Here is a 23,752-nt window from a genome sequence, read left to right as displayed (position 1 = left end):
GATCAGAAAGGTTAAGAGATGTATACATCACTGTTTTTTTTTTTTTTTAACTATGGTTTTCAGAATGAGTGGCTTATGATGCTTGTTTGTGTGTACAGTGTTATGGCGTAGGTGTGTTGTAACATACTTGTTGCCGTTGAGGTTCTGGTTGAACCGGGGCGTGTACGTCTCCTCTTGGTCTTCTGCCTCAGGGTCCTCCTCAGCAGGGAAGCCATACTGAGGCTCAAAGTAGGGGTTGTCGTACTCTCCCTTCTTATTGGCTGGTCCCACAGGGGCAGCGTCTGGAGGAGGTCTGGAGAAGGGAGGAACGCCCAATCCCGGGACAGGGTTCTGTAGAGCTGCACTGGCCAACGCCTCCATTTCCACTGGTTCTGCCTGCTCCTGGACACAATGAATATCAAATGGTTACTAATGGTTGATACTAAATACACTTAAATTGCCACTTTATAAAGGAAGGAAAACAACTCAAGCAAATATATCATTATTGTGTTCTCATGGTCAAGAGTTATGAACGAATTCAAACGTCACTCGCCAAAAATGTCAGTTGTTAAAAACAGTGTTAACTGCATAATTTTATACTGGTGTAAATTGAGCGGTTCACTGACATTGTTGACTCCCTGGATGATTGTGCTGGGGCTGGAGCTGGCGGTTGTGCTGGAGCTCGAGCGGAGGGCTTGTCCATCAGGAGGTTCAGGAGGTCCATCGCCCCCCTCGGGCAGTGCCTTCTCTTGAGGGAGGGGACCCTCTCCCTTGAACTCCTGGAAGTCCTGGAACTCCACTTCACTGGCATCTCCCAGGGCAGCGTGGGTAGGGGGATCCAGGTCTACGACACCAGAAGACAGATATTAGTTGCTATTGATGGCCAAAGGGTCACAAAATAAAATGTTTAGCTAGTGGCTATCTGAAAGGAAATGGTCATTTTAGGTTGCCATTTTTCCAAGATGAAAACAACTGTCAGTTATTATAATAAGGGGGAATTGACCGTTTATTTTGTCATAACAGTAAATATGTGTAAGCTGGGTGGTTCTTGGGCTGCAATTACACAGGCAGATCAATTCTGATCTTTTGTTCATGAATTTCACTGATTCAGATCAGCTCTTCTGCCAATAATTAGGCAAAATATCAGAATTGGGTTTCCTGTGTAAATGCAGCCTTGGTGAAATAGCACAGAAACTTACTTGGCGTGTCCCCTTGGATGTCACATTTGATCATTTCGTTCACCAAGTCTCCAAGTGACGAGTAGGAAGAGCTGGAGTCGTCGTAGCCAGCCTCGCTGTCGCTGCCACAGAAACAAAACAGAGTGGCATTACCCTGGACGCCATCTTGGTGACACCTTACACGTCTACAGAAGGCTAACCAAAAAAACGCTAGCTAAACCTTTATCTCAGACTCAAATGAACCTCAACTGATATTATACATCATGTCTAGCAAGCTAACTATTGAGCCAACTAGAGAATCTACCAGTTAATGTTTAGAGTTCGCCATCTATTGGCTAATGTGTTGTCTATCAACATTCTATAGCCTGCGCCATGCCGCTGCATTGTCTCCGTCGGCCGCACTTGCACACACACAGAGAACTCACAGATCAGACACAGGAAAGGACCTCCCTTCAGATCTAGTTTTTATATGCTAAATGGCTCACTAACATGCTTTCCACATTGCAAAATTGCTTTTAGACCTTTGGCAGTACCTGGCACTGAAACAATCTTTCATTTAACATTTTGTCAATTATGTTATCACAGTAGTAATCAACGAATCGTTATGCCTTCCAAACGTGGAGGGGGGTCAGTGTTTTTTTTTTTACCTGTCGTCTGTGGGGTCCGAGTCATTAGCCTCATCCTCTAGGGGTCCGCTCATGGCCTCTGCCAGCTGGGAGCTGCTGTCGTACACGCGGTAGAACACCGGCTGCAGCTGGTGGGCGTACCACTTGCCCTTGTCTCCGATCAAAGATGGGTCATACACGTCTGCAGAACACAGAGGTACGCTCAGAAACACTACGAAACCTTCAAACTTCCTGTATTGCTCAGAGAAATATACCAGAGTGCACAAAACATTAGGAACACCTGTTCTTTCCATGACAGACGGACCAGTTGAATCCAGGTGAAAGCTATGATCCCTTATAGATGTCACCTGTTAAATCCACTTCAAATCAGTGTAGATGAAGTGGAGGAGACAGGTTAAAGAAGGATTTTTAAGCCTTGAGACAATTGAGACATGGATCGTGTATGTGTGCCATTCAGAGAGCGAGCGGACAAGACAAAATATTTGCCTTTGAACGGGGCATGGTAGTAGGTGGCAGGCACACCGGTTTGTGTCAACAACTGCAAAGCTGCTGGGTTTTTGATGCTCAATAGTTTCCTGTGTGTATCAAGAATGGTCCACCACCCAACAACTGTGGGAAGCATTCGAGTCAACATGGGCCAGCATCCCTGTGGAACGCTTGAACACCTTGTAGAGCCCATGCCCCAACGAATTGAGGTTGTTCTGAGGGCAAAAGGGAGTGCAACTCAATATTAGGCAGGTGTTCCTAATGTTTTGTACAACTGAGTGTATATTCCCATTTGACCTAAGGAAAGTGCAATCATTGACAGCATAATTAACGTTTTACTTAACCCTTTACACACGTGGAAATGGGCCTATATGGATAGGGCTAAATTGAAATGTTTCTTAGAGAAGAAATATGAAACGCATATACATAACAATTGAACAGTTCGGAGATAATTGTACAAGTATTAGACCAAAGGTGAGTACACAACAGTTCACCTGACAAGACTGAATCCAAACATTACACTGTTGATTTCATGTGCATTTTTTCCCATTTACAAACAAACATTGAAAAGGGTTTGAGTGAGAGAACTAAGTGGCCACACACACCTTTCTAAAGGTTGCACAGTTCCTAAGCAATTTCAAAGCACTTTTATGACTCAAAGAAGAGTCTTCAACTATAAAAAAGGTACTTTTTTTGAGCTCTCCTGCTGTGACGATCGAGGAACTGTAGCAAGAATACTTGTAGTCGTATCGCCTGGAACACAACCGTGCAGTCACACAAATTACTGTTGTTGTTTACCTAGTCCAAAATGGTCCATTACAAATCGCAATCTGGGTCAGATGTGCATTATTTGAAAGCTTGTTCTATTGCCAACATGACAAGCTAAGTTATAAAATATTATCTTACCGTGTTAGGCTTTCACAAGAGACAGATTAAGAATTTTTGGTGCGCATAGAAAGGAGTCATTAGTACATTCAGGTGCGTGTGCTGCGGCAAATTTTCTTCACAATAAACAAACATAGGCTCATTCTGATCAGAAACAACCCAGGGTATGACGCCATGTAATCGTGTAACTGTGCATCAAACATAGTGACCATAAACATTGACACCGTAGATGATAAGTTTTAGAATTTGGAAATGTTAAGTGCACATTTGGACTGTTTGGCTTACTTTTATGACATCAAAGCGAGATTTATTATAATCCTCAATGTCTCATCTTCCAAAATACATCGAGTCATCTTAAATTTACACCATCTCCCTCACTCAGACAACCAAAAATGTGCTAAAGTTGCCCAATTACCAGGAGGGATGGGGGCAACTTCTAGTCGCTTGGTGCTCAAGTTCAGAACGTCTGTCAGTCAAAACCCATACAACGCTGTGAAGCGCAGAGCCAGAGCTCTAACTTCATGTATAGCATATTACTGCACAGCCACTATGTTCCAATTTAGACAATTAGTGCACAAATCTGCCGTTTTCAACTCGTATATTGGTACGAGTGTAAAGGGCTACACTTCACTTCACACTATAAATATCCCAAGCTAGCAGGAGTATGGTTCGTGTCACCTCCAAACACAAACACACCAATTGTCAGTCAGTGCATGGTATATGCAGTACAGCAGGTGTGTAGGCTAGGGTAAGGGACTTACTGTTGTGGATCCTCTGAAAGGCCAGGTTGGTGGGGTTGAGAGCCCACTCGCCGTAGTACTCCACGGCCTGGGTGTGTGACAGCTTCTCAGCGAAGCCTGAGCGGCGGGGCCGCGAGGCCAGGAAGGACGTGGCCTGGAAAGCCACCACAGGCCGGGGAAAAAGGCGCAACGTGCGTGTGTGCATCTGGAAACCCTGGAGCACGTTGGGGGAGTTGAAGAACCGCACCATGGCAACCCTGTTGGAGAAAGAAGGAAAGTTGGGTGTGTTAACGCTTCAAATAGTTGTGTTTAAACTCAAAAATCTTTCTTGTTTAATCAAATTTACGTACGAGAGACATGTGTTATTGGTATGAGGCTCAAATGAAACACATTGTTTCACATGACATTATGACTGTTGAGTCATATACAACATTGATACAACAGTTGCTCGGATCGGGAGAATAAAGCGCTGCTTTGCATTCTTAGCAGCACTATCAAAAGGCACCTGGCCTACTGTTCAGTCATGTGGTCAGGTGCCACAAAGAGGTACTTAGGAAAATTGCAATTGGCTCAGAACAGGGCAGCACGGCTGGCCCTTGGATGTATACAGAGAGCTAACAATAATATGCATGTCAATCTCTCCTGGGTCAATGTGGAGGAGAGATTGGCTTCATCACTATGTTCAACACATGTTGAATGCACCGAACTGTCTGTTTGAACTACTGGCACACAGCTCAGACATTCATACATATGCCACCAGAGGTCTCTTCACAGTCCCCATGTCCAGAACAGACTATGGGAGGCAACCAGGACTTACATGGAACTCTAATCCACATCAAGTAACTCATGGAAGCAGTAAAATTTGATTTAAAAACAGATAAAATACACCTTATGGAACAGCGGGGACTGTGAAGCAACACAAACATAGACACACGCATAGGCACTATACACACATGTACACATTGATGTTGTGTTATAGATATGGGGTAGTAGAGTAGAGGCCTGAGGGCACACAATGTTATGAAATCTGTTCTGAATATACTGTAACGTTTTTCAAATGTATAACTGCCTTAATTTTGCAGGACCCTGCACGCACTTCAGATTTTAAGAATTCAAGTGGGAACAGGGGTCAATCCATAAATTGTGCATATGCAAATAGCTCTTCATATCTATAAAATATCTACAGTGTTCAGGGACTAAATCAAATGGAGTGTAAGAATTGAAATTCAACCAACCCCACACATTGCCTTGCATGGATAATATGAGATCTACTTAAAAAAGGATAGAGAAATTTGTTAAGCCTTGCCTGGTGGCCACATCCACAGAGTCCACGTCGTTGCCGTAGATGAGGGGGTTGAACTCGGTGGAGGAGGGCGACGCCTTGTTCTGGCCGGGGGGGAGCAGGGGTAACTCCTGGCCCTCCTGGAACTTCTCCAGGTTCAGAATGGGTTGGGTGTTGAGACTCATGCTGGCCAGGGCCTGGAGCGGGTAGAGGTGAGGAAGGTTTTAATCAACACACTGTCATGGAGAGATGACGGGGTCACTCGGCCCCACTAGGGTGCACTCTCACCTCAGGCATCAGCTGAAGGGTGGGGCAACAGAATGGTCTCACTAGGACCAGTGTGGAACAGTCTGTTTGGGGTTCAAAACGGTGCAAGAGAGTAGTACAGGGGTTCGGAGACCTCAAAATTTGATAAAAATGAGTCCCAACTATTATAATTTATTATTTTTGGTTACTCCTTTATTTGTTAATACTTTTTAATTTAGTATTTTTTTGTATTTTTTATGTAGTGCTGCTTCATTATTTGTTGTCTGATTGATGTAAGTTCTCATTTGAGAATAAATCATTCATAAAACACAAGGACTAAACTAGGAGGACTCACAATGTGACCGTTATAAGCTGACAGGTGAGAGTGCGGGACAAAATGAGGAAGCCCGTTTCCCAGCAAATGAATCTAAAGAGTGCATGTTTCTGCAGATGCCTGAAATGGGAGCGTCATTTGGGAGAGGTCGGGGGAAGAAGTAACAGCAGGGGGAATTCACTAGCACTCTGGGATTTCTGCAGACTCATTCAGGGTTTTGCACGATCTTAGCACAGTGGATCGTTTGATGGCTAGGTCAGTCCTGGACACAACCTATGTGTTAGAGCAAAAATATGCATATCCACTGTGTTTGCTTACAAGAACACTCACTGATGAAAAGATAGATGTGCATACATTCCGACATGCTCAAGCCAAAACTAAGCAGCCAGTAGTGGGTCTTCAAAAATGACCCATCACGAAATCTCTCTATGCCACCAGTCTGTTACAACATCTCAACAATAGTGTATGACACTTCAGAAAAAATAATAACAAGCAACAACAAAAATATTGAAGTTTGGTGAGGAAGAATATCCGTGCAAGGAGCATGGCACATTCCGCAGAAGGAGAAATTAGGAACCTTATTGTCAGAGGAGAAGATCTGCTTTTGGGTGATCACGGTCAACCTAACCAGACACTAGGGAAGGGGAGGAGGGAGGGGGACAAGAGAGATGCCAGGAAGAGGATCACATGAAAAGGCTGAGCTGACCAATTGCTGAGCAGAATTGAAACGACAGATGACAAAAAAGGTGAAGATTGGAGGCTGTGTGTCCAATTCCCTTTAAATTGATTCCTTTCCTAATCTCCTCTCAAGCCTGACTACAAAACTGCTGAAAGGACGGGGTGCTGGAAAGCAACGTGGAAACCTGGACTAGCCAATAAGTGGGCTAGTGGGGAGAAGGAGATGCCTCCATGTTGCTTTCACATACAGTCCTTTCAGCTAAATGGTTGCCAAAGAAAGGAGAAAAGGAAAGGTGCCGATTTAAAGAATTGGGACATAGCCAAAGAACAAGAGAAAAAATGAAGTAGAAAAGTAGAGAGAGAAGAGGTGGTACATGAGAGAAAGAGAACAAACACATTTACAGAGATCAAACCATGACAGAGACACACAAACAAACATGAGTGAGACAACACACAAAAAGGAACCGTAATGCACCATACCACACCCAACACAAGTTAGCCACGGTTAGCCTAAAGAGGCTATCAATGGTTACCAACTGGGAGGATAACCGGTGGCTACAATGGAGAGGTGATACTTAGACACAGAAGGGAGCAGATCTCTTGACAATAACGAAAAATAATTGAAAACCTTTTGGCTCTTTGTTTACTGTCCATACACCCCCCAACTCAAATGATCCCCTCTCTTAACCTGTGAGATGCTGACATACAATGAGTGTAAAAAATATTACAAACACCTGCTCTTTCCATGACATACAGTTGAAGTCAGAAGTTTACATACACCTTAGCCAACTACATTTAAACTCAGTTTTTCACAATTACTGACATTTAATCATAGTAAAAACTCCCTGTTTTAGGTCAGTTAGGATCACCACTTTATTTTAAGAATGTGAAATGTCAGAATAATAGCAGAGATTATTATTTATTTCAGCTTTTATGTCTTTCATCACATTCCCAGTGGTTCAGAAGCTTACATACACTCAATGAGTATTTGGTAGCATTGACTTTAAATTGTTTAACTTGGGTCAAACGTTTCGGATAGCCTTCCATAAGCTTCCTACAAAAAGTTGGGTGAATTTTGGCCCATTCCTCCTGACAGAGCTGGCGTAACTGAGTCAGGTTTGTAGGCCTCCTTGCTCGCATATGCTTTTTCAGTTCTGCCCACAAATTTTCCATAGGATTGAGGTCAGAGCTTTGTGAGTCCAACACCTTGACTTTGTTGTCCTTAAGCCATTTTGCCACAACTTTCGAAGTATGCTTGCTTGAGATCATTGTCCATTTGGTAGACCCATTTGCAACCAAGCTTTAACTTCCTGAGTGATGTCTTGAGATGTTGCTTCAATATATCCACATTATTTTCCCTCCCTCATGATGCCATCTACTTTGTGAAGTGCACCAGTCCCTCCTGCAGCCAAGCACCCCGATAACATGATACGGCCACCCCTGTGCTTCACGGTTGGGATGGTGTTCGTCGGCTTGCAAGCCTCCCTCTTCTTCCTCCAAGAAAACAATGGTCATTATGGCCAAACAGTTCTATTTTTGTTTCATCAGACCAGAGGACATTTTGCACATGGGGACAATGGCGGTTTTGGAGCAGTGGCTTCTTCATTGCTTAGCATCCTTTCAGGTTATGTCGATATAGAACTTGTTTTACTATGGATATAGATACTTTTGTACCGGTTTCATCCAGCATCTTCACAAGGTCCTTTGCTGTTGTTCTAGGATTGATTTGCACTTATCGCACTAAAGTACGTTCATCACTAAGAGACAGAACGCCTCCTTCCTGAGCGGTATGACTGCTGCATGGTCCCATGGTGTTTATACTTGCGTACTATTGTTTGTACAGTCTACAATATTTTTTCTGAGGTCTTGTCTGATTTCTTTTGATTTCTCTGTGATGTCAAGCAAAGAGGCACTGAATTTGAAGGTAAGCCTTGAAATACATCCACAGGTACACCTCCAATTGACTCAAATTATGTCAATTAGCCTATCAGAAGCCATGGCATCATTTTCCAATCTGTTTAAAGGCACAGTCAACTTAATATATGTAAACTTCTGACCCACTGGAATTGTGATACAGTTAATTATAAGTGAAATAATCTGTCAGTAAATAATTGTTGGAAAAAATACTTGTGTCATGCACAAAGTAGATGTCCTAACCGACTTGCCAAAACTATAGTTTGTTAACAAGAAATGTGTGGAGTGGTTGAAAAACGAGTTTTAATGACACCAACCTAAGTGTATGTAAACTTCCAACTTCAAATGTGGACTGACCAGGTGAATCCAGGTGAAAACTATGATCCTTTATTGATGTCACTTGTTAAATCCACTTGAAATCAGTGTAGATGAAGGGGAGGAAACAGGTTAAAGAAGGCTTTTTAAGCATTGAGACAATTGAGACATGGATTGTGTATGTGTGCCATTCAGAGGGTGAATGGGTGAGATAAAAGATTTAAGAGTCTTTGAACAGGGTATGGTAGTAGGTGCCATGCGCACAGGTTTGTGTGTCAAGAGCTGTAAAGCTACTGGGTTTTTCCACAAATGGTCCACCACCCAAACGACATCCAGCCAACCTGACACAACTGTGGGAAGCATTGGAGTCAACATGGCCCAGCATCCCCGTGGAACGCTTTCGACACCTTGTAGAGTCCATGCCCCAATGAATCGAAGCTGTTCTGAGGGCAAAAAGGGGTGCAACTCAATATTAGGGAGGTGTACCTAATGTTCTATACACTCAGTGCATACTAACCCATTCTCTGTGCGGGACTGCAAGGACCTACCAGCTACCACTTGTTTGTTACTGTTTTGGAGAGCTGAGGACTGCTTTAATCCTCAAAACAATAGAACCTATGAAAATTCACCTTTACCCATATCTTTTCACTCAAATGGCATGTTGGCCAAAAATCTGATATGGCAACACACAGGTCTATCTTAAATCAATCACACGCACACTCTGGGATAGGGCCAAGTGTATCACACACAAATACTGCACTGATTCTGATTCAAAGCATATCCACAACTATGATATGCAGGGATTTTCAACATGATGAGGTATGATTAGGGATTCAAATTGGTGTTAGTGGGTTTGGATGTTAAAAAACAACCACTGAATGACATTTGGTGCCGAGTTGTGATGCATTTTAACGGTGGTGATGAATTATGCCTCGAAAGTTCAAATGTGACATTTGTTCATATGGCGGATTTGATACATTTTGTTGTTCTTTTCATTTAACTTTTCTTCATAAAGCATCTGGTGCTTAATATGCTCTTTAAAATCAAATAAACTCGAAAAACCAGACGACAACAATGTTGGGTAGGAATAGTTACTGGCAAAATATGCTAATGATAGGCGGGGGTTGCTAGATGTTCACTGATAATTCAAGGTGGTTTTAGTTACAATGCTAAACTGACGTGGTACTACAGTGGAATGTTTGATTGGCATTTCACAACATGTGAAAGAGAGGTTTATGAATCAGAACCAGCTTCTAATCTACATATTGTTATTTGGGCTTAGAGGATTTGGTTAGTTCTACTGCTACAGCTGTTACTGAGGTCTCAGGGAGTAAGACCTCAGTATCTGCTTTTACCTCCAAGAGCTAGCGCATGCAAAGAAAAGAGAGAGAAAAACAAACAAACAAAAAAAACACTTGTTTTCGTTAGGACATTGCAACGCTTAACTCAACAATGCTCCCACGCTATATGCATAGTTAGTACATACAACACGGTGAGAGAACAAGGACACCGATGTGCCTGGAGCAATTCATCAAACCTCTTTTGAAACGTATCAAAAAAACTGAAAGAAGAGAAGTTGATCACTTGAAAACAAATAGTTAACACATATGGTAATATGGCAGGTTTTCTTATGTGATGTAATAAAACGATACAAGAGGGTTGAAATAAACAGAGTTAACGGTCGGCAGTGCTAACATACACGCGTGGTGAACGACCACTGAAAATAGTGCTATCGGGTATGTTGCGACAGGCTATATTTACCTGTTTCAGGTGTTTCTTGAGTTCTGTGGATTCCGGCTCGGGAAGAGGGGGTAGGTGCTCTGCATTGGTGGGTGCTTTGACCTGATGAGCAACAAAGCATGCTTCAAATTGTAACATTTCTGCAAAACAACCATGTACACTACACACTCACAAGTGTACACAAATACCCCTTCAAAATGTTCAAAGCATACATCAGTCACCGTTACCTACTAAAGAGTAGATGAAAGGGAAGGAGTTTGCCCCTAGAAAAACAGTCTGGGCTGTGGGTGTGTGTTTTAGCACTGGATGCTCTCTGTCTCGCAGAGTGGGAGGACTTTTATGTTGAAGTCAGTTTCTGCACAGGTTTGAAATGAGGATGACAAGAGCTAGGTTTTTTTCTCTCCCGCATAAAGTCGATATCTAGCCTAACACAATAACGGTCGCAATAAGAGAACTGAACCCCAAATGGGATTTAGCAGTGAAAATAAATACGTCTCAAGCAAGTGTCTAGACTCGTCTCCCAATCAGAGAGAATGCCGTATGGAACTCAAATAGACCTGCAAACAAATAGCATAGACCTGCGAACGAATAGCATAGACCTGCGAACGAATAGCATAGACCTGCGAACGAATAGCATAGACCTGCGAACGAAATCTGCAGAGACCGTGGCAGGGATGCTGAAGCGCACCTCCATTTTGGGGCACTTACCTTGTTACAGTCCAGGTCCACAAGCCAAATGTCGTCGGGCATTTTGAAATCGGATTTGTAGAGGAAGAAGCTGGCAGGCACACCTATGATGTAAGGGGTGGGGGCAAGGAGAAGCTACAAAGGAGAGTAGAAAGAACATTGTATGACGTCACGATCAGACAAAATCTAAATCAGCACACAAGCAAGAATAGCTCCAATAGGAGGAGCCTCACACCATAGACTAAAGCTAGTGGGCTTAGAACTCCACTAGGCATGCATTCAAATCCCAGGTAAAAACTCCCAACATAGTACAGGGACTAATCTCTTCTTCAACAGCTACAATCACAAATCACAAAAAAAGCAATGGATGATAAAATTGGCAAATCTAATCATATAAAAATAGTGAAACGTTCAAAGGCAATCAATTAGGGTGCAGGAATTCCCCCCCAAAGTCTATCCCTTAAAAAAAAAAGTTTTTAACTCTGGTTCCAGCTATTAAAAAGCCCTCTATTTGTTCTCCCTAATAGTACTACAACTACCAGTACTGCAGTCATTGGTTCGATTGACGTACCTGTTCAGCGGAGGCCATGCAGGTGGGCAGTAGGGGAATGACAGGGAACATGTACTCCAGGGGGTAGATCATGGCTACAAACGCCATGACACTCATGGTCAGGGCATTGTAGTCCCGCGACTGGAGGACCACCTGGAAGACACAAATCAAAACAAACTATTTGAAGTGCATTTAAACATCTCAATTGTAAATTGATACTTCATAAGACTGTTGGCCATAGGTGATCACATGCAGCTTGTTCCATACAAGACACTCAATTACATTCAATGACCATCCTAGTTTTATTCCTTCACAATAAGAGATGTAGCATTGACTAGTTGATTCAACAGCCACATACAGACCAAAATATGCTGTTTTCAATATACAACAGTGACATGTTAAAGCTTGAACAGCAAAAGGAGGTGCTTCAAGGGTAACCTGACACAGTTTAGAGTATAGAGTAGTATACAATATATCCTGGACCTCGAAGCCAGTTCCACTGCTTTTTTCCCCCCATTGTTCCCCTCTAATCAGACACTGATTTAGACCTGGGACACAAGGTGGCTGCAATTAAATATCAGGTAGAACAGAAAAAAACAGCAGGCTCCGCACCTTGTAGGGTAAGAGTTGAATCCGAGCTGACAAGGTACAAATCTGTCGTTCTGCCCCTGAACAGGCAGTTAACCCACTGTCCCTAGGCCGTCATTGAAAATAAGAATTTGTTCTTAACTGACTTGCCTAGTTAAATAAAGGTAAAAAATAATAATAAAATAAAATACGCCTGCTATATATAAAATCAGTGTATGGGTAGTGTGGGACTAGGTCTTCAATAATCCAGTGAGATTGTGAACAACATTTTTGAGTTGGCCATTTAAATCAATATCAAGAGTTGGACATATAATAGGGGTGAGAACGTTTAAATATTTAAACGATTTTGGGATCCTTAACGTAAAGAAAAAACCCTAACGGCAATATTATTTATATTTTTATTTATTTTTTCTACAAAATTCAAATCACAGTGCAGCTGGCTCGCCTGCTATTTCGTTAATGATGCGAGTGTGTGTTCAGTCTGTTGCATGTAGAATATCCTAGCCTATTCATTAATGATAGGCCCTGCTTCACTGAAGTTGCGAGACATTGCAAGCCAAGAAATTACGAAATACAGCGTTCCATAGCGAGATACAGCATTGACTGATGATAGACAGGCCTAGTGCACAGATCTGACAGTCTGGTTGGTAGCCGACCTGCCTAATGTGCCCCTCCTCTCTCTCTCTCTCTGTCCCTCTCTGTCCCTCTCTAGCTAACTATGAAAGATGCAAGTGTTTGTGTTCTTGAAACTACACCAACTAATCAGCCCCCTTCATTCCAAGGATACTGGATCTTAGGAGTCGATTCCTAGATGAAAATGTGTTCTCTTTCTACTAAATGTCTTGGCAATTCACATTATTTAACAAACAAACAAAAAATACTTTTTTAGGAAAGTGGTTTGCGCACAGATTGCAGGCAGGCAGCACGCAGGCAGTTTAAGATTATTTGATTGACAGTTCCATAGTGTACCCTTACAGACAAACAAACATGCCGTAGCCGAGACGTTTTCAAGGGTATTTGACTGCGGTCCGTTGGGAAAATATTCCGCCGGACAAGTGACCCTGAAGATTCAAATTTGAGCACTAAATGCACCAGGGCCTTGCATGAATAGGCCAAAGCTTCCACTGTATGATATTTATACATACATACAGTTTAAGTCAGAAGTTTACAGAAGCTTCTAATAGGCTAATTAACATCATTTGAGTCAATTGGAGGTGAACCTGTGGATGTATTTTAAGGCCTACCTTCAAACTCAGTGCCTCTTTGCTTGACATCACGGGAAAACAAAAGAAATCACCCAAGACCTCAGAAAAAAAATTGTAGACCTCCACAAGTCTGGTTCATCCTTGGGAGCAATTTAAAAAACGCCTGAAGGTACCACGTTCATCTGTACAAACAATAGTTTGCAAGTATAAACACCATGGGCCCACACAGCCGCAATACCGCTCAAGGAGACGCGTTGTCTCCTAGAGATGAGTGTACTTTGGTGCGATAAGTGCAAATCAATCCCAGAACAACAGCAAAGGACCTTGTGAAGATGCTGGACGAAACCGGTACAAAAGTAGCTATATCAACTGTAAAACGAGTCCTATATCGACTTAACCTGAAAGGCCGCTCAGCAAGGAAGAAGCCACTGCTCCAAAACCGCCATAAAAAACCCAGACTACGGTTTGCAACTGCATATGGGGACAAAGATCATACTTTGTGGAGAAATGTCCTCGTCTGATTAGACAAAAATACAACTGTTTGGCCATAATGACCATCGTTATGTTTGGAGGAAAAAGGGGGAGGCTTGCAAGCTGAAGAACACCATCCCGACCGTGAAGCACGGGGGTGCCAGCATCGTGTTGTGGGGGTGCTTTGCTGCAGGAGGGGCTTGGTGCACTTCACAAAATAGATGGCATCATGAGCTAGGAAAATTATGTGGATATATTGAAGCAACATCTCAAGACATCACTCAGGAAGTTAAAACTTGTTCGCAAATGGATCTTCCAAATGGACAATGACCCCAAGCATACTTGTGGCAAAATGGCTTAAGGACAACAAAGTCAAGGTATTGGAGTGCCCTCCACAAAGCCCTGACCTCAATCCCATAGAAAATGTGTGGGCAGAACTGAAAAAGTGTGTGCGAGCAAGGAGGCCTTACAAACCTGACTCAAGTTACACCAGCTCTGTCAGGAGAAATGGGCCAAAATTCACCCAACTTATTGTGGGAAGCTTGTGGAAGGTTACCCGAAACGTTTGACCCAAGATAAACAATTTAGAGGCAATGCTACCAAATACTAATTGAGTGTATGTAAACTTCTGACCCACTGGGAATGTGATGCAAGAAATAAAAGCTGAAATAAATCATTCTCTACTATTATGCTGACATTTCACATTTTTTAAATAAAGTGGTGATCCTAACTGACCGAAGACAATTTTTACTAGGATCAAATGTCAAGAATTGTGAAAAACTGAGTTTAAATGTATTTGGCTAAGGTATATGTAAACTTCCGACATCAACTGTAGATATGGAATCACATAGTAACCAAAAATGATAAATCAAAATATATATTACTTATCAAGACACACCTGTTAATTGAAATGCATTCCAGGTGACTACCTCATGAAGCTGGTTGAGAATGCCAAGAGTTTTTTTAATTTGTTAAACAGTTTTTTGGCTACTACATGATTCCATGTGTGTTATTTCATAGTTTTGATGTCTTCACTATTATTCTACAAAGTAGAAAATAGTAAAAATAAAGAAAAACCCTGGAATGAGTTGGTGTGTCCAAACGTTTGACTGGTACTGTAGATCTATGTTTTGCCTAATAGGAAGAATTCACTTTAAGGGAGACTTAGCGAGATTACCTTACAATAAGCAGATGAGATGAGCACGATACAAGACAGCAGAGACGTTTAGCCTCGCGCTTCAACGCTCCTAGACGTTGCGGAAATTGACCCAAATAAATGCTTCACAGAGTTCAAGTAACAGACATCTCAACATCAACTGTTCAGAGGAGAGTGGAATCAGGCCTTCATGGTCGAATTGCTGCAAAGAAACCACTACTAAAAGGTCATCAATAGGAAGAAGAGATGCAGAGTACGTAAACGGGTGATCTCCACATGTGTAGTTCCCACAGTGAAGCATGTGATGTGGTGTGAGGGTGCTTTGCTGGTGACACTGTCAATGATTTATTTAGAAATCAAGGCACTCTTAACCAGCATGGCTACCACAGCATTCTGCAGAAATACACTTAGTGGGACTATCATTTGTTTTTCAACAGGACAACAATCCAACACATCTCCAGGCTGTGTAAGGGCTATTTAACCAAGAAGGAGTGTGATGAGTGCTGCATCAGATGACCTGGCCTCCACAATCACCCGACCTCAACCCAATTGAGATGGTTTGGGATGAGTTGGACCGCAGAGTGAAGGAAAAGCAGCAAACAAGTGCTCAGTATTTGTGGGAACTCCTTCAAGACATTTGGAAAAGCATTCCAAGTGAAGCTGGTTCAAAATTATTTCATAGTTGTGATGTCTTCACTATTATTCTACAATGTGATTCCATGTGTTATTTCATAGTTTATGACCACTATTATTCTACAATGTAGAAAATAGTCAAAATAAAAACCCTTGACTGCGTAGGTGTCCAAACTTTGGATTTTATAACAAAGTAAGAGAAGCTTAGGCCTATCCCCAGCGAGAGATCGAGATTAAAGAAATTGTAAAAAAAAGCTGTTTAGCACACCCTCTTGTTTACACGGCTGTGCTGCGGCCATACATATGAGGCGGATCAGAGTACCGTAGATCAGCACAGCCGTGCTAAAAAGAGTCATTTTGCACAACCTCGAGAGTGCACAATTGCTTCTCTATAACGGGTTACTGATTAAATTTTAAAAAACTTTATTTTGATAAAGGTATTCATAGGCTACTATTTCATCCCTCAGCGAAAATATAGGCCTAGTATAGACATCTACGGCCAGCTGGCCTTTCAATCTATCGGTTAGGTTATCCGAGACACAACCCAGTCGCTAAGTCTTTTTGTTCTATATCTATGGACCCGACCCAGTCACTCATTCTAAATGATCCGCTCTTATTCCTTGCTTGTAGCTGCATTTGCCTAAGAGATTCAGTTGAGTAAAATCACAACGTTGCTAAAACTATCCTAAAACTACCCAGACCAGAACACTTCAAACGGCAGGCCTATCCCTACCAAAAATGTGATTCAGCAAGCCTATCCTCACCAAAAATGTGATTCAGCAGGCCTATCCCTACCAAAAATGTGATTCAGCAGGCCTATCCCTACCAAAAATGTGATTCAGCAGGCCTTTTCCCCACCAAAAATGTGATTCAGCAGGCCTATCCCTACCAAAAATGTGATTCAGCAGGACTATCCCTTCCAAAAATGTGATTCAAAAGGTATGTGGCTAATTCGTTAATTTTCTATTACAATACAATTTTTTTTTTTATAAAGATAAGCATTGTATTGTAAGATTATAGGAGTAACTCTGGTAGGCCTAAAACATTCTTCCTCACATCAAGTTCAACTGTTGGAGTCAATTAGAGCATCGGTGCGCACGGCCTTCATATCATTGGCCTGCAGTATAGCAGGCTAATAGCCACAACAAACCTTCATAAAAGTTCCTAAACTTCATTAGTGCAATACAGTATCAAAAGTAAGTCAAACTTTTATATGGAAAATACGAGCAGGATAGTATATTGGAGCAAACATTACAGTTGGAATTTAAATTTGGCCAAAAGAATTACTCAGAATGAAACAAATCTCATAAGTTTTGAACAGCCTGTATTGCTGCATTCACCAAGAAAGGCTAGTGCCTACCGTACCCAACAAATGACAGCAATAGGCTAACTATATTTATTTTACAATAGGCCTACTTTGAACGCATCTTAAACGAAATACAGAGCACACAATTAAAAAGACAGATCGAACTTAATTCAGCCAACGAAAATGTCTCAACAGAATAAAAAAAAAAAACACGTTTTGCATATTTAAAGACCTAGTTTAGATAAATATGCATTACAATAACAATGATATACAGTAATGATAATGTTAAAAAAAAGTATTATAAATACAAAAAATAAAAAACCGTTCATAATTGCATCCTACCTGAATAGAGTTGCACAGTAGCTTGCATTTGGCCGCGCCAACTTTCTTCCCATATTTGATTTGTGACTGGGCAAAAGGGGGTGCAACTCAATATTAGGAAGGTGTACCTAATGTTATATACCCTCAGTGCATACTAACCCATTCTCTGTGCGGGACTGCAAGGACCTACCAGCTACCATTTGTTTGTTACTGTTTTGGAGAGCTGAGGACTGCTTTAATCCTCAAAACAATAGAACCTATGAAAATTCACCTTTACCCATATCTTTTCACTCAAATGGCATGTTGCCATATCAGATTTTTGGCTCTGTCAACACACAGGTCTATCTTAAATCAATCACACGCACACTCTGGGATAGGGCCAAGTGTATCACACACAAATACTGCACTGATTCTGATTCAAAGCATATCAACAAACTATGATATGCAGGGATTTTCAACATGATGAGGTATGATTAGGGATTCAAATTGGGGTTAGTGGGTTTGGATGTTAAAAAACAACCACTGAATGACATTTGGTGACGAGTTGTGATGCATTTTAACGGTGATGATGAATTATGCCTCGAACGTTCAAATGTGACATTTGTTCATATGTCGGATTTTATACATTTTGTTGTTCTTTTCATTGAACTTTTCTTCATAAAGCATCTTGTGCTTAATATGCTCTTTAAAATCAAATAAACTCGAAAAACAGACGACAGAGGCCGTGTTCGAGAGTATCAAAACCTTGATATATCATGGGTTAATTGTGACTGACTGATCTACAAATAATATTGAGTAGTTATTTATGATGCAAGGTCATTTGTAGATCAGTCAGTCTTGACTTGCCTTTAAAGTCGGCTGCAATGTGGAACACGCCCAGAGCTGTTTGAGAAAATAAATTATTCTGAGTCGCTGATCACCGACTGCACCAACTGACTGATCGACAAATCACTTTGTATCCTAAATAACTACTTATTATGATTTGTAGATCAGTCTGCTCAGTTGCAGATTTGAAGCTCTCAAACACGGCTACAAAGTAGTTCTCAGGGTAAACTCCATTCAAAACGTCAGCCCTTTCCCCTAACCTTGTGCTCCAGCAGGATGCAGCTGAGCACCATGAGGCAGGCATCCACACCCAGCAACTCCAGGGGCAGGTGCAGGGGAAAGTCCACCATGGAGAAGCGAGAATTGTCGGGCAGGGCAAAGGTGAGTGACGGCTGCATCTCGTGGGGCAGCACCTCCACATCTACGCGCCGTTGGCCCGCCACGGGCACCGGAGAGCGCAGGAGGCGGTAGACCCAGGACTCGATCTCCCGCAGGTCAGCCAGCAGCTGGCTGCCCTTCTCCTCAACCAACAGGGCCCCTGTGAACACGCGCCACATGGTGTCCCTGAAGGGAGAATGACAAGTCAGTCAACAAACTAACAACATACTTTTTAGATACACATGGAGAGGGAAATGGTGTCCCTGACAGGAGACAGTCAACAAATCATATCACAATCATATTTCTCAACAGGTGATAAAAGCAAGCACATCCTGGGAGATAATCCACCCAATCAAACCGTACCACAACTCCACCTGTTTACATAAATTATTCTAATATTGGGCAAGCGCTACATCATCAAAACCTTATAACTACATTTACACAGACAAAGCACCATTCCCTGTGCATGCTACTGTAAGTTGTCATTGTGTAATGAGCAAACAACATGCCGATATAGGCCGCCGATATGTCGACAGTCCTCCACTCTGAACGTACACACCCTTACACACAACCTGGCGGCATTAAACCCTCTTTGCAGTTGCCTGGCATCTGTTGGCGAAGGAGGGAGATTAATCATTAGCTCGTCAGAGCTCGCCCTGGGCCACCGCCCACTGCAGCTACTCCCTGAAGGCAGTCAGAGACCTCAATCTGTCAGCCGAGCGCTGTGTGTGTGTGTGTGTGTGTGTGTGTGTGTGTGTGTGTGTGTGTGTGTGGTGTATTGGTGCATGTCATAGACTTATAGGGAGTGTGGAAGGGTGACTGTGTGAGCGTTTGTATGTGCGTGTGTGTCTGTCTGTGCGCCTGTGTGTATTTGTGTGTGTGTGTTGCAGCAGCAACCTGCAACGCAGTAGACTGACACAGTGTTATGTAAGGCAGCACAGCCAGGGCTCTAAAGTGCTCACCAATTTGGACGCATATACGACTTAATATTTTGCAGTACTACCTGGGGTTTTATTATGGGAGCACCAGTGGAACTAAAAGAAAATCTAAAATAAATAAATGTCTAATAGTTTCACCGCAACGCTCTTCTCCACACTGCTCAAACAAGACAGGCTGCCTAGAGCAAATAAATAAGTTTAAATTATTAAAATAATAAGTTCCAATTGCAGCCTTATTTTCAATATAATCTCTAAGGAAACATAATAGAACTTGTGTTCTATAATAACATTAACATTTTGCTTATTGCATGTAAAACTAAATGCTTTTGCATGGGAATGTCTCATATCCTGTGTGCGTAAAGGTGCACGCACACAATGTTCTCGGGTTTTCATCAATTGCCTTGCATGAACACCAGCTGACAGCAGCATGATAGGCCATGTGCCAGTGTGTATGTGTGTCTTCGAGAGCAGGGGAACCATGCATTTCCTACAGCTTTTGTTAGGAGACCCCACAATAGGGGACAAGGCAAGGCCATGCTGACTCACTGACACTCCCTCCAAGAATTGAAGGGAGACCATGGTGTTGTTTAAAAATGTAATGAGTGAGGCAATTCCATCTAGTCCATTAAATGTCATGAGTGGGGTTGAAAGGCTATAAGAAATTGGTACATTGTCCATTACCGTATTTTCAATAGGTTTTTATTCCCAATTCATTAACTCAATTTAAACTAATTCCTGGATTTCAAAACAATAACTTTTATTTTGAAAAACAAGTAGTAGCGTATTAGAATGTATTTGAAAAAACACAAATACATTCCCACGCATAATAATTGTTTTAATGAATACTTCCAAATACAATTTGGTTGACTGTTTTTTTAAATATTTCAAATACTCAAGTCAAATACTCAAATAAAAGTGTATATTACAACCCGATCAGACTGAATCTGTTGACCTGGATGTTGATATGGATTTAAAATGTATCATACTGTGACCAGATCCCAAATATCAGCTCTGGATTTATAAACATAGGAATTTAGAAGGTTTTGCAAACAAATCTTCCAAAATAAGTGCTTACGACTAATACTAAACTCATCTTTTCTTGCTTTCAAATAGAGGTGGACAACCACTTGGGGTTGCAACTGAGCTGGGTGGTTTAAAATACAAACAGCCTAAATAAAAAACTATTGACCTACTATTGACATACCTTTGAATCACCTTTTTGGTAGGGATAGGCCTAAGGTTGGAAGTGTTCTAGTCTTGGTAGTTTTAGGATAGTTTTAGCAACGTTGTGATTTTACTCAACTGAATCTCCTGAAAGAAATTATGGAAACCAGGGGGATGCATTGTTTGATAAGCCTGGCACTATGCATAGGTCTAACCTCTGAGTTCCGCGTGGCAGGCCGGCGCGCTGGGTCAACCTGTGGCTGCAGCAGTCCACCATTCTCTTGAGGATGTACAGGCACTCCCTAAAGGTGGAGAAGAAGGGGTAGTGGCTGATCATGCACAGCGAGGTCAGCGTGCTGTCGCGGTTCCGATTGACCATTTTGGCAGTGCTGCGTTTGTGCCGAGGGGACCTGCCGGCATTTGGCTCACCACCGGGCGGTCCCGGCTCCGTGCCTGGCGTGGACGTGGCTGTTGTGTCGGCACTGGCAGGTGTCGGCAACGTGGAGGCAGTGGGGCAGCCACCGCTGCCATCGGAACCCTCGCTGGTCGCTTCCGCTGTCTGTGCCGCCGTTCCACCACTACCTGCCTTGTCACGGCGGTGCCCCCCACGCTGGAAGGAGCGGTAGAAGTTGACGCAGATGCCGTAGCGCGTGATGCCCGAGTCTTTATCAGTGAGTGCGAAGACGAAGGAGGCGTCGTCACGCAGGCTGACCCGGCGCTGCCGGATGCTCTGGCATCCTTCAGGCTGACAGAAGAAAACCACATCCGGGGACAGGGGGAAGTCCGGGTGGTCCTCCAGCGGGTAGCGACGAAGGAGCTGGGGGGTCTGGGACCCGGTATCAGTGCTGGGCTGCCTGGAAGGTACGATGGAGGGAGAATTGGCATAGAAACAGTATTGTATTAAAAAAATATGCAAAAATCACAAAAACAAAGGCCTAACAATATAATGTGAGGTAGTAGGAATCAGTTTGGGATTGGACTGTTATCTCCCAACCATCCCTACGAAGTCCTCACCTGGCTCCGACCACCACCAGGTAGTCCAGCAGACGGGGGCACATTTTCTTTTTCTCCATCTTTGATTGATGACGTCTTTAAGTCATGGCCACACAGACCTATATCACCTCTCTGGTCAGTCAGCAGCTGTTCAATCACGAAGAGGCAGGGCTAGGTGTGGGAGGAGCATGCAGGACCTTAGTGGTCATTGTGGACATCTGAGAAAAGAATGGAGAAACCTGTAAAACAAGAAAATGTAGTGTGTTACGTCTACGGTTATGGTTTTATGGTTTTCAGCTTTATTCGGTCACTAAAACCTTGTTCACACTGGCAGTTTGAAGTGACTCAACTCCAATTATTTGGCATACACATCTTTCCTGCAGTCTTTTTTATTTTATTTCACCTTTATTTAACCAGGTAGGCCAGTTGAGAACGACTTCTCATTTACAACTGGGACCTGGCCAAGAAAGCAAAGCAATGCGACACAAGCAACGACACAGAGTTACACATGGCATAAACAAACGTACAGTCAATAACACAATAGAGAGAGAAAAAAAATATGAAAAACTCCTGCAGTCTGAACAGCCCAAAAGCACATGGAATGGGATATTTCAAGCCACATACAAATCTGATTCCTGGCCATGCGATTTATTTTCTCTCGAGTTTTAAGACTGTTATTTGGCATATTTTGTTGCTTTCTAGCTACTCTGTTGACAGTTTGACGAGAACATGCGGTAGCTAACTAGCTTGTTAATTGTTACCAAACAAATTAGAGAAAGTGCTAGAAAGCTGAAAAACTACCTAGATAGCTAGTTGACTGCTGTGGTCAGCCTAAAAAGACTCGTTTTGATAGAAAGCACGAGCACCGCCAATCAACCTACACCACTGCTCGCACACCCGTCGTTACTATGAAAACTAGCATAGCCATGTCAGCAAATGACCGCGGTCTGAATACACACAAATGCAGTTTGATCAATTGTAACTTACTGTTTTAAAAGTCAGTATTTCAAAACGGATTTGAGCATTAAGGCCTGCTGTGTGAACAAGGCTAAAGTAGCTAGGGTAATTGTACATTTTTTTAATGGAAATCTATTGCCTAAAAAAAAAAGTGTTGTTAAATTGAAAAAGCAGCTAACCCCACAAGGCTTATTTGTTTAACACTGTTTTGTAATTCAAGCTTGTCTAGCTAATACTGCTATGACAAGCTTGAACAACTTTGTTAAAGAAGTACTAATTTGAGGTAGTGTGTGCCGTGCACATGCACAGTTTTACGGACTCTACAGAAAGGAGAGTTCCCAGGAGTGTGAAGGTGAACGGAAAGGCTCTGGAGCAACGAACCGTCCTTGCTGTCTCTGCCTAGCCGGTTCCCCTCTTTCCACTGGGATTCTCTGCCTCTAACCCTATTACAGGGGCTGAGTAACTGGCTTACTAGGGCTCTTTCATACCGTCCCTAGGAGGGGTGCGTCACTTGAGTGGGTTGAGTCACTGATGTGATCTTCCTGTCTGGGTTGGCGCCCCCCCCTGGGTTGTACCGTGGCAGAGATATTTATGGGCTATACTCGGCCTTGTCTCAGGATGGTAAGCTGGTGGTTGAAGATATCCCTCTAGTGGTGTGGGGGCTGTGCTTTGGCAAAGTGGGTGGGGTTATATCCTTCCTGTTTAGCCCTGTCCGGGGGTGTCATCGGATGGGGCCACAGTGTCTCCTGACCCCTCCTGTATTTATGCTGCAGTAGTTTATGTGTCGGGGGGCTAGGGTCAGTTTGTTATATCTGGAGTACTTCTCCTGTCCTATCCGGTGTCCTGTGTGAATTTAAGTATGCTCTCTCCAATTCTCTCTTTCTTTCTCTCTCTCGGAGGACCTGAGCCCTAGGACCATGCCTCAGGACTACTTGACATGATGACTCCTTGCTGTCCCTAGTCCACCTGGCCGTGCTGCTGCTCCACTTTCAACTGTTCTGCCTGTGATTATTATTATTTGACCATGCTGGTCATTTATGAACATTTGAACATCTTGGCCATGTTCTGTTATAATCTCCACCCGACACAGCCAGAAGAGGACTGGCCACCCCACATAGCCTGGTTCCTCTCTAGGTTTCTTCCTAGGTTTTGGCCTTTCTATGGAGTTTTTCCTAGC

At 42.7% G+C, this 23,752-nt stretch overlaps 1 protein-coding gene across 32 annotated transcripts in view; it reads right to left on the bottom strand.

The window, feature by feature from the left end:
- Nucleotides 1-23,752, bottom strand: part of LOC110526181 (MAP kinase-activating death domain protein) — an 83,835-nt gene that overhangs the window by 37,867 nt on the left and 22,216 nt on the right. For 18 of the 32 annotated variants that reach the window (XR_005052168.1, XM_036980470.1, XM_036980478.1 and 15 more), the window contains exons 2-14: nucleotides 21,640-21,857; nucleotides 20,841-21,479; nucleotides 18,406-18,709; nucleotides 11,662-11,793; nucleotides 11,112-11,225; nucleotides 10,425-10,505; nucleotides 6,334-6,390; nucleotides 5,201-5,373; nucleotides 3,916-4,151; nucleotides 1,805-1,964; nucleotides 1,179-1,282; nucleotides 606-823; nucleotides 128-381 (exon numbers count right to left, since the gene is read on the bottom strand). Coding sequence is in view for 31 of the 32 variants with exons in the window: in XM_036980470.1 (XP_036836365.1) it covers nucleotides 128-381; nucleotides 606-823; nucleotides 1,179-1,282; nucleotides 1,805-1,964; nucleotides 3,916-4,151; nucleotides 5,201-5,373; nucleotides 6,334-6,390; nucleotides 10,425-10,505; nucleotides 11,112-11,225; nucleotides 11,662-11,793; nucleotides 18,406-18,709; nucleotides 20,841-21,479; nucleotides 21,640-21,698 (2,531 nt within the window). In the remaining variant the exon portion in view is untranslated. The remainder of the gene's footprint in view (nucleotides 1-127; nucleotides 382-605; nucleotides 824-1,178; nucleotides 1,283-1,804; nucleotides 1,965-3,915; nucleotides 4,152-5,200; nucleotides 5,374-6,333; nucleotides 6,391-10,424; nucleotides 10,506-11,111; nucleotides 11,226-11,661; nucleotides 11,794-18,405; nucleotides 18,710-20,840; nucleotides 21,480-21,639; nucleotides 21,858-23,752) is intronic. The other 14 variants (XM_021606891.2, XM_036980491.1, XM_036980490.1 and 11 more) reach the window with 5 other exon arrangements.

Source organism: Oncorhynchus mykiss, chromosome 6 (genome assembly GCF_013265735.2).
Source record: "Oncorhynchus mykiss isolate Arlee chromosome 6, USDA_OmykA_1.1, whole genome shotgun sequence".
NCBI lineage: Eukaryota > Metazoa > Chordata > Actinopteri > Salmoniformes > Salmonidae > Oncorhynchus > Oncorhynchus mykiss.
This window is presented reverse-complemented; position numbering and strand designations above follow the sequence as displayed.